Consider the following 10909-nt stretch of genomic DNA (forward strand, 5'->3'; position numbering starts at 1 on the left):
CACAGACACATATCTGTTTTCCACGGTGTATTTTCTATTCTTTGGCTTAATTTTTTTTTATTTTGTCTTTTTACTCTAGTGTGAGACCACCAAAGAAAAGTTGGAAGAAGATATTTAATTTGTCAGGGGGAGAGAAGACATTGAGTTCCTTAGCTCTGGTGTTTGCTCTTCACCATTACAAACCAACTCCTCTGTACTTTATGGATGAGATTGATGCAGCTATAGACTTCAAAAATGTGTCTATTGTGGCATTCTATATTTATGTAAGTAGCTGTTTGTATTTGATATATAGTAATTGTGCGTGAGTTGTTTTTAAGAGCAACCATCTACAGTGGGATTATTCAAAAAAAGGAATTTTAGTTATTTTCAGTCCTGAAATAACATATTTAAACAGTTGGCCAGAACTAACAAAAACTACAATTTTTAAAGTGCTCTTTCTCTATTTTGATCAATTAATCAACTGAATTTTAAATAATAAATGTTTTTTTAAATGTGGCCAGCAGGTGAAGCTCTGAGCTCATTTTTACAGTTTTCAAGTTTCTGCTTGCTACTTAAGTACAAAGCCAGTATACAGAGCTCAATGATTTGTAGTGCAGTTTTACACGTTCAGGTGAATCAGTTAGAGGAGTGACCTCATCCTAGTCTCTGTACAGCCTGTATTTCTACAGGCGTAGAATTACATATTCTGCTTGTTAGACTTTGGGTTATTTTTTTTAATTCTTGATCTTTTTGTACGCCAGTGAAAACATTATAATCTTTTTATGCAGTGTATGAGTTATCTGATGGTTTTTTTCCCCCTATTTTATTTTAGGAGCAAACTAAAAACGCTCAGTTCATCATTATATCATTGCGGAACAACATGTTTGAGATTGCTGACAGACTTATTGGTATTTATAAGACTCATAACACAACAAAAAGCGTGGCAACAAATCCTAAAGTTATCGCATTGAAAGGACTTTCTGAAATATCTGCTGCCCACTGAGTACAAATGGCTCAAGGAGGGAAAGGATACCAGTTATCAAGATGAAGAAATCTGTCAGACATTAACAAAAAAACATTTTGGACATGCATCAGTACCTTCCTCCCCATTTTCTTTTTTTGTTTTCCTTTATTCTTGCTGCTAATTTTACAATATACTATACTTCCACATGTGGAAAACCTATAAGCAGGATCCGTCTTGCAGTTTAGTTTTTCTTCTATTGTTTAAATGTTTAAACTTATGTTTGTGCGCATGTTTATTTTTTCTGTTTTTGTCCATTGACCTTCCAATTCAATGTATTTGGTCTCCCCGGCCTATCCAGAGTAGCAGAGATTGTCAAGCATGTTCTGTACCAATGTAGAGTGTTAACTGCCTGACCTGCCAAGTGCAGGCACAGTAACCTTAGCTGTAAAGCTGGGATGAAAAGGATGTCCAGATGCAGAGATCCAGCCACTATGCCTCAGTTCCTCCCAATCCACTCCACACTAGCATTTGTAAAAAAAAAAAAAAATGTCATTCTAAGTCTAAAATGCCAGCAGGCTATGGCTATGATGGTGTAGCCAGTCTTCGTTTAGCAGAACCCTCCCCCCGGGCATCAATGGATAGTTTATATTTTAACTCCTAGATTATTTGGGTGGACAGAAGATGGCATCACTACCAGCATGCTTTACAGGAGCTCTAGGCTGCAGTAGGCTGACCTGTATTCCTGTATAGGAAACTTCTCACAAATGAAATTTCTTGAGTACAATTGCTGTTAGTTGCCTTATAGGTTTGCAGATCCTGGTATTTATATGATATATATATATATTAGCTAGTACTTATCTGAAACGTGTGTGCCACAAATAAACTCTGAACCTTTAATCTGCACACTTGGTAATGGCAGCCAAGCTGTATTGTGAGAGATTTCTTTTAAAACCTAACTTTATCCAAAAATTTTTTTGTCAATTTGGGTAAGCCCAAAATATTTCTGTACAGTTGTATTGCACCCCCACAGTGATCCTGGCAAATCAGTTATTTAAATCATGAGACCGAATTGTGTGAAAGTATGTATATGTTTGTGTGTCTCTGTATATACTTTTCTACAAAAACTTCTTTCTAATAAAAGCACCCGGTATCTAATGTGTTTATTATGTTTCCATCTTTGCAAACGTCCCTACAGATGTATTTGCTTTGCAAACAATGTTTATGTGCTTTGTGTTTTGCCAGGAATGGAATCATCCAAATCAGGATTGAATTATTTCAATTAGGTAGCTAGCAGGCTTAGAAAAACACAGCTTAAAATGAAATATTAAGGGCTTATTTACACCTAGGTAGTTTGCGGCACCAAAACAAAGGATAACCATCACCTTTTCTGAGTATGCACAGCTGTTTATTGATGTGTGTTATGTGCTGCAACGTATTTACATCAGAGGTTTTAGCTGTTGCAAATTGGTTCTGCTATCATGTGTGTACAGGTAGTCCTTAGGTTAAGCACATACAGACATACCAATGGGCTTTCCTGCTAATTCTGAGCATGACGGCTGGAGGGGGGACAGTTTGCATGACCTGCAGAAGAAATCTCTGGCTAAACACAGCAGAAGTTGTGGGTGATCTTAGAGGGGTGAGCTCTTTCTGCAGCCTCTTGTAACTCTTTAATGACCAAGACAAACTCTGCAGTTGTTTTCTTTTTGCATATCAAAGAACAGCTTGCTCCAGAAGTTAATGAATGTTTAGGCTCCAAAAAGATTTTTTTTTTTTTTTGCTTTGTGATTAATTCACAATGAGGATTTTATACAGTAACTTACACCATGCTGCCTAATATTATGTTGAGACAAATGTCTGTCCTAATTGTATATATCAAAATAATGTACCTGTTCTGACTTACATACAAATTCAACGTAAGAACAAACCTACAGTACATATCTCGTATGTAACCCAGGGACTACCTGTACTGCTTTGCCTTGGTGCATCTGTTAATGGAACTGACGGGTGTATATTGGCCTTAGAAGATGTTGGGGTTTTTGTTTTGTTTTTTTGTCCAAGAGACTGCAGCAGGGATAGCTACCTTTGTCAGGAGTAGCTATTTAAGACTTAAAGGAATACACAAGCTTAAGGTATCCAGAAAATAAGTAACATATTTACATAGTAGGTTAGGTTAAAAAAAGACATAGGTCCATCATGTTCAACCACTGGCGAAGTAAACATATCCCAGATATAAAACCCTATGGACATAGTTGGAGCTTTTTCCTTTAAAGCATAACTATAACGAAGTTATAGTTAGTGAAAAAAATACCAGGGTAAAAAGTCTGTCCTAATTGTATATATCAAAATAATGTACCTGTTCTGACTTACATACAAATTCAACGTAAGAACAAACCTACAGTACATATCTCGTATGTAACCCAGGGACTACCTGTACTGCTTTGCCTTGGTGCATCTGTTAATGGAACTGACGGGTGTATATTGGCCTTAGAAGATGTTGGGGTTTTTGTTTTGTTTTTTTGTCCAAGAGACTGCAGCAGGGATAGCTACCTTTGTCAGGAGTAGCTATTTAAGACTTAAAGGAATACACAAGCTTAAGGTATCCAGAAAATAAGTAACATATTTACATAGTAGGTTAGGTTAAAAAAAGACATAGGTCCATCATGTTCAACCACTGGCGAAGTAAACATATCCCAGATATAAAACCCTATGGACATAGTTGGAGCTTTTTCCTTTAAAGCATAACTATAACGAAGTTATAGTTAGTGAAAAAAATACCAGGGTAAAAAGCAATATACAGACTAAGGGATGACCCTTGTCAGTGCCCATGTGCAGAGGAGTGGTCACCTGTTCACCTCATAGCTTTTGCCCATTAAGCAGTCTAGGATATGTCCCCAGGGCTCTACTTTCCTCTTCCTGGATGATACAATTTTCATTCAGGGCTGCATGGTAGTCTTTGCAATCTAAATGTGACAGGAGAGAATGTATTTCCTGCAACTTTCTTACTGGTATACCTAGCCCCCCCCCACACACATCGAACTTGTGATTTCTTTTTTTATTTACCAAATGAAATGGCATTTTCCTACCAAGATGTTTACTTTTCCAAAGTGTTTCTCCATCTGCTAACCCTTTTGAAGATGTCTTTCATAAAAAAAAACAAAAATAAAAAGTTGTCCTCCCATGGTAGATGCTTCAATATATCAACAAGACTTATTTCACTGGAGGAATCCCCATCCATTGGCAAACCGGAGGGCTGAGGAGTCAGCCAGACTTGTGTGCTATTGCTAGATTGTTGCTTGGGCCTAGCATCGCCATTGGTCAGTATGTGGATTTTTTTATTTAGTTCTAGATACAGGACCACTAGTGACATTGGTATTGAACATTGGATACTGGTCTGCCAACCAGAGTTCAAAGAAGGATGCTCACAAAAACCTCATTCACAGGCCTGTTTGGGATAATGCTGGCTGAGCTTATTAAGCATCTTGCAGGTAAGTATAAAAGGACAACCTTTTATGCTTACCGTCTGTCCCCACCTGTACGACTGGGTTGGAGGTTTTAAGAGTTCGGATTATCTTGAATCTCAGACAACTAGATATGTAAACTGATTCTACTTACAAAATAAATTTTTCTTTTGTCACATTGGACCTTTGGCAGGCTATCATAATCATCCCTAATAATTTCTTTTTTCACTGTATTTCCTTAACTATATTTATTCTTGCTATTTTGTTATTTCTTCAAACCATTATTATTTACATTTTTTTCATTTATTTTTCAGTTTGTTTATCTATTTTCTTAGTATCTCAATTAAAAATGCAACTGAGAAAAAACACCTTTAATTTATTTGTAAATAACTGCAAAGCTATATATTACAAAAATCATCATTTTAGTGTCATTTTAAACAAAAAATATAAAATTTACTTTTTAATACAGTAACAGAAAAGTATTTTCTCTTTGGATTGCATAACAAATAAAAAGATTTTCTGCAAGATAATCACCAAAACGAACAAAAAAAAAAGTCCTAAAAACAATATATGTATTACTTTGTAATTTTATGGAAAGACAAAGGTATTGGGGAATAAACAGGCCTATAGCAGAAATGTAAAAATTGTGCTAGTCTATACAGGAGCTAAAATGGTTAAAGTACCGCAGCCAAATAAAATGTAGTTATTATAGTCATAGTTATTATATGCATTTATATTTATTATTATTATTATTATTATCATCAATAATAAACAGGATTTAGATAGCACCAACATATTACGCAGACATGTACATTAAAAAGGGGTTGCAAATGACAGACAGGTACACACAGTGACACAAGAGGAGGAGAGGACCCTGCCCAAAAGAGCTTACAATCTAGTTGCACTTTAAAATACCTTAAGACTTTTTAATGCCCATAGTAATGACAATTGTGCTTTACAGTACTGTGGCCAAATAAAATTAGTATAATCTACTCGTTTTCTAATTTGAAAGGCTTTTCAAGTAATAGAGTTGGGGATGGACAGGCAACTAGCTTTCTTCACAAGCAGGTTTAAAAAAGGCAACCTATGTATTTCTCTTTGTATAGGATACTTTTAAAACTGAATCATACTGAAGTAATTATTCAGGAATAATTACCACATTTCTTGTGTGAGATTGTCCATATTAAGAAAAGTAAGTGCTGGGTTGAGAATATAAAAAAGAAACAAAGTCAAACACTGATTGTGCCATTCTTTGAGAAGTTGTCTTGACTGTAAAGATCTGAATCCCAAAACTTTCAAAAACTGGTTCCATAGTTTTCAAAAGATACTTCCCACACCAAGTTTTATTTTTGAACAGCATATCTGAATAGAGAAAACAAAGTACTGCCATTATAGAAAAGAAAAGGATTGCAAGTAAAATCCAACTGAATGAATAATTAGAATTACGTTTGGCACTGCACCTAAATTTAAATGTAGGAGTGGGCTGCCTATGAGCATCAATAATCCGGCTTTTAACCCACTGATCTCTCAATATCTGGCCAACTCTGGGCCAGATTTGAACAGCCTGGACAGAACATAACTGCTGTTTTTTCAGAGCTTTTATCCCTTTTTCTATGGTGTGGATATTGTCTAAGTATACAAGGGGAGATCCTTCATCAAGTGTGGTACTGGTCAAAGATATAAGATCCTCTTCTTCATCTTGTATTTGTCTCATTGCCTCAATTTTTGGAGCATAATCATCAATTATTTTTTGGTCAAGATCATTTAAGGCTGCAAGAAGATCTTGTTTCTTCTGCTCAAAAATTTCAGTTGTTTTATCAAAAAAAGTCACCACCTCTTTCTTATCCTCCTGAATAATGGTTCTGCATTCCTCCAGCTGTTCTTCCAATGCTTCGATGACTGCAGATACACCTGTTGTGTTTTTCTCACGGAGAGTAGACAACAGTTTAGACGCTGTCTTTCGTTCTGTTCTGTAAGCTACTTCTAGATCTTCAGTACGATGGTTTTGATGTTGTCCCACTTCACAACACTGACCACAGATTAACTTTCTGTCTTTAAAACAAAACAGATCTAATGGTTCTCCCCGATGCTCTGGACAGGTTCTAACACTGGATCGGTTGTTGGTCGATTTAAACTTTTCAATGATGGATTTGAGGGCAAAATTTATAGGCAGAGTATGAACTCCTGTGGAAAGATTTGTAATTCCTCTGCAAGTTGGACATTTTAGTCCCCCCATAGAAACTCTCCATAAATAGCTATCAGAGGTCCTGATTATATTTTCCAAACAGATTTTGCAAAATGTATGTGAACATTTTAGAATTCGAGGATCCTCATATATGTTAAAACAAATTGAGCATGTCAGGTCTTCTATCAAATGGTCCATTGTCTGAAAAATGAACAGACAATAACAACTTGAAAAACCCTGGCTAATAGACATTTGAACATTTCTAAATTTGTAAAACCGACAGAAAGATATTTAAATGGCTACATTTGATCACAATATACCAGTGAATGTAAGAAATTAAAAAAAAGTTTGTTCAAAACAGTAAAGGCTGTGTGTTTGCTGTATCAAAAGTGCATATTAATGAATATGGTTAGGTTGTGGTAACTTTGAAGGATTGGGAAATCATGTCTAAGGGAAAAGGAATAAAGACATGGCATATGGGGGAAAGGTAAGTTACAGAGGAGAGAAGTGCAGGGGAAAGGTAAGTTACAGAGGAGAGAAGTGCGGGGGGAAAGGTAAGTTACACAGGAGGGAAGGTAAGTTACATATGACAGAGGTGCAGTCGGTGTATGTCTCTGCACACAGGGTACACTCCCCATGCTGGAATACACCGGGTAGTGTAGCAGGCCTCACCTGGCAGCGGCTGAGGTGTTCTCTCCGTTCCTCTCTCTCTCCTACTGATCGCTACAAACTGAAGTGTGCCAGTCTCACCGGCGATCCGCCCTGTGTTGAGCATGCGCACTGCTTCCAAGCAGCGGGCGGCCAATGGCAGAGGCGCATTTCAAATCTAAGCAGGCGGAGTGTTAGTGATGGCGCCGCTGCTGTCATTTCATAAGTAAACAGCGTCCTGCTGCTGGGGTGACTGCAGTGCTGGAGTCATCAGTATTACCGAGGAGGAGTGTCTTTCCAGGTTAGGGATTGTATGAGCGATGTCCCGAGCATGTTATTCTACAGAGGTATAAATACACAGGCTGCCATCACTAGTAGTATATATCAGAGCTTACCTGAATTCTCACTTTACATGAAAGGATAGACAAATCTAAACATTCTGTTTGCTTTCATAAGATTAGTGCAATGGCAGTACATAATATCCCCAATAAATGTCATTGTGCCCCTTAGAATGGCTCTGATGTCTTTGTTGTCCAGTCATAGGTGGAATTTATTAAGAAGCGCAATGCATGACAGATTCCCTGTGGCTGTAAAGTGTGCAGCAATAGGAGTAAAATCCAAGTAAATCCAGGTAAAGCTCATCTGCAGGTATGATCTGCCATTGCTCCCTATGTGGCTTCTGTACCTGTGCGAAGATGCTGCATGTCAGGCCACAGGGAGTAATGTTCTGCAAAGCCCTGTACGGTCTGTGTCAATGGGCTTTGGGCTTTTTAATGCTACTTTTAGGATCATTCAGAATTTTTTAGTAGGTGCATTGACCTCTAGTTTATTTCCTGATTTGATTTGGTCATCTTCACGCTGAATTTGCATTTCTGTTGACTTATATTGAAAAGCAAAACCCCTTTGAAACAAACCAAAAGGCCATTCCTTCATTCCCCTTGCTGGTAGGGTGTCCTGCAGACTTTCATTTTCCCTTGCCACACATAAAGTTCATGGATGGATATTTGGGGGAAAAGTCAGAGCAGTGTTCCGAAGAAAGGGGGGAAGCAAGGAATTTTGGCATGGAAGAGGCCAGGTGGGCAAAAACCCTGCTAATTTTCAATATACATAGCCACTGATTAAAAAACCCTTTCATAATGCTCTGCTTTCAAAACACCTAAAACAAGACATGGAGGAGACGGTCACCCTGTGCACAGACAGAGCTGATCGGTCTTCCCAATAGGAAGTGGTGTGCTCCTACTGTCTGGAGGCTCATTTACAATGAACAAGGCTGCAATCAGTGACAAAGTGTTTGTAGTTGGAACCCCTGACATGTCTTTGTCTCAGAATGCATCCCTGCTAGGGGTACTCACCTTCTTCATGGTTTTGGTGGACATTGCCTCTGATACAAAAAACAGTAGAATCCCCAAATATTTTAAGTTGTCATAGGTACAGGAACAGAGGGGAAATCATTTTTCTTGACCACATCACATGGTAATGGGTTGCAGTGCCATTAAAAACAATTACATTTTGTTTGGCTAATGTAAGGCAGGATTAAAACGCATTTCAGGTTGGACTGGTGTGGACCCTATTATAGCAAATTCCCCCCATTTCCTTTATAAGAAATCTTTTATTATGTGTATGTGACTGTTGCATCTTGTCTGTCTCACTTTTAGGCTGTTTTATAGATATAGTATGGTTAAAGCAGCAATAGGTGTATAGATTTAATGCCACATCCCAACAATTGTTAACAACATCCAATAGGACACTACCCTAGGAGTTGTTATTAGGTATATCATTGTGTCTTCCATTGCGTAATACAAAAGAACCATTATACTACCGGTAATTTATTCCATCCTCAAGTGTTTACCTTTATGACTGTGGATAGACAAACATCTTTTGGGATTTCTCTTTCCTGACTCTGTGTTCCACTTTTATTACTTTGGTAACATGTCCAACACCAAAAAAGAGATGCTTAGCCATTCTGGACCCAATACCATATAGATTTAGCCTGTAGCACCCTTTTCTCATCTATGGAGAGCTGTGCAGGATGGGAGACATCAGTAGAGTTCAGAATAGTATCGGCTGTTATCAGTCATTATTGATGTGATACGCGAAACACTTCTGCGATGACCCTTATACGAGGTTGGAAGACACCTGCACACACAGTAGATATGTGCCAGAGGTGATTATAAACAATCTAAAATTGTTTTATGTGTACAGAACTTTAGAGGCATGTAGCTCTCCTCCGCCTTCACCACTCCAGTATAAAGCCTGCACATCTGGTTCACCTTTTTATAGTTAAGGGCGTACTTCACAACTGCTGGGGATTAATTAATCTGGTAAAGGACTGGTAGATAGGCAAGTTTCAATTATTCCTGTTCAGCCATAGAAAGCTTTCATCTCTGTACACACATGCAATTTTCATCGATGGAAATGATTTCTTATTATTGTCTCCAGCAACAAAGAGAGGCAGACTAATAAATGAGCAATAAACACACAGTGCTCATTCTGTTCTATGGGGTTGTACTTTATTATGTTTAACCTTATTTATCAGCCAAGCTGCAGGATTTCACATCAGTAACATTTCCTAATTGTGTTCAGATGCCAATCTACTGGGAAATGATGACAATCCAGACAGAAAGGATTTTAGGTTGATCTATATTTCATATATATATGAAGAAAAAGGTAAATATCTTTACTGCTAATGATGACATAAAACTGCCTTAAATTTTTACATTCAGAAATACCCCAAAAGACAAGGAGAGGGACAGACATTTCTGCATTGCCCAATATTTATAAAAAAATATATATATATATATAAATACATATCCAATTTTCTATCTGCATTACTGAATCTCTGCAATGCAGGCAATTTGAAGCAGGGCGCAGAACTGTCCTGAAAACAGGGAGCAGTGGTAACAAATTCCAGGGCCAGCTTAGTAGGAAATGGCTAAATAAAAGCACTCGGTTTTCTTGAAACTTGTCAAAAGTTTTCTGCCCTTTTTTTTTTTTTTTTACCCCCTACACATTGAGCCAGGTGTACATTCATGACACCATGAAATAGCTACCACCATGTGTAAGCATGAGAGTTTTTCCACCCTGACTTGGAAGACAACTGGGTGAATAAGCCAGCAGTATGTGTTACCGAGCTGGGGGTGGGGTTGCTTGACATTAAAATCTAGAAATAATCCATGCACACATGTACATTATGGCAAAACCCTGGATGCCAACTCACAAATACTTCCTGCCTATACAGAACAAGAGCTCTGCAATTAGCCTGCACTCCCCTAATTAAAAGCTCTAACTTTACAGGGGGTTTCAGACTTAAGCACAAAGACCACCTCTTGCACATAAAGAGCAGGGTCCTGCGCTGTAGCATGTTGCTATGGTACAGACCTTTGTGCTTAAAGTTAGTTTTAAATACAATTGCAATCCTTTGTTTTAATAGAATCTTTGTAGCAGATGCTTTTTGAAATCCCATGCAGAGCAAAAATGAGTGAGGGGGTGACAACATTTTGGGCTATTCTATATGGTGAGGTGTTGACAAGAAACATTCAAGACAGTTCATAAAGATGACTTCTTCAGTCCTTAGCTGCTCCTTCACTGGTTATGCTGCCTTGATTACAATGGGAAAGAATTTTGAACAAATTTTTTGTTGATCAATTTTTAAGCTTATTTACACTAAAATAGGTA

General features: G+C 37.7%; 2 protein-coding genes across 2 annotated transcripts in view; one reads left to right on the forward strand and one right to left on the reverse strand.

Annotated features, from left to right (window-relative positions):
- Positions 1 to 2098, forward strand: part of SMC4 (structural maintenance of chromosomes 4) — a 26791-nt gene extending 24693 nt beyond the window's left edge. The window contains 2 exon segments of the mRNA XM_072410141.1: positions 63 to 263; positions 812 to 2098. Of these exon segments, the coding sequence (XP_072266242.1) occupies positions 63 to 263; positions 812 to 982 (372 nt within the window). The 3' untranslated portion in view covers positions 983 to 2098.
- Positions 2099 to 4762: 2664 nt separating this feature from the next.
- On the reverse strand, positions 4763 to 7340 carry TRIM59 (tripartite motif containing 59). Its single transcript, XM_072408046.1, has 2 exons — positions 7259 to 7340; positions 4763 to 6787 (listed from the first exon to the last, which is right to left on the reverse strand). The coding sequence occupies exon 2, from the start codon at positions 6782 to 6784 to the stop codon at positions 5585 to 5587; it is 1200 nt and encodes a 399-aa protein (XP_072264147.1). The 5' UTR covers positions 6785 to 6787; positions 7259 to 7340; the 3' UTR covers positions 4763 to 5584.
- Between the last annotated feature and the right edge of the window lie 3569 nt (positions 7341 to 10909).

Source organism: Pyxicephalus adspersus, chromosome 4, assembly GCF_032062135.1.
Source record: "Pyxicephalus adspersus chromosome 4, UCB_Pads_2.0, whole genome shotgun sequence".
NCBI classification, from domain to species: domain Eukaryota; kingdom Metazoa; phylum Chordata; class Amphibia; order Anura; family Pyxicephalidae; genus Pyxicephalus; species Pyxicephalus adspersus.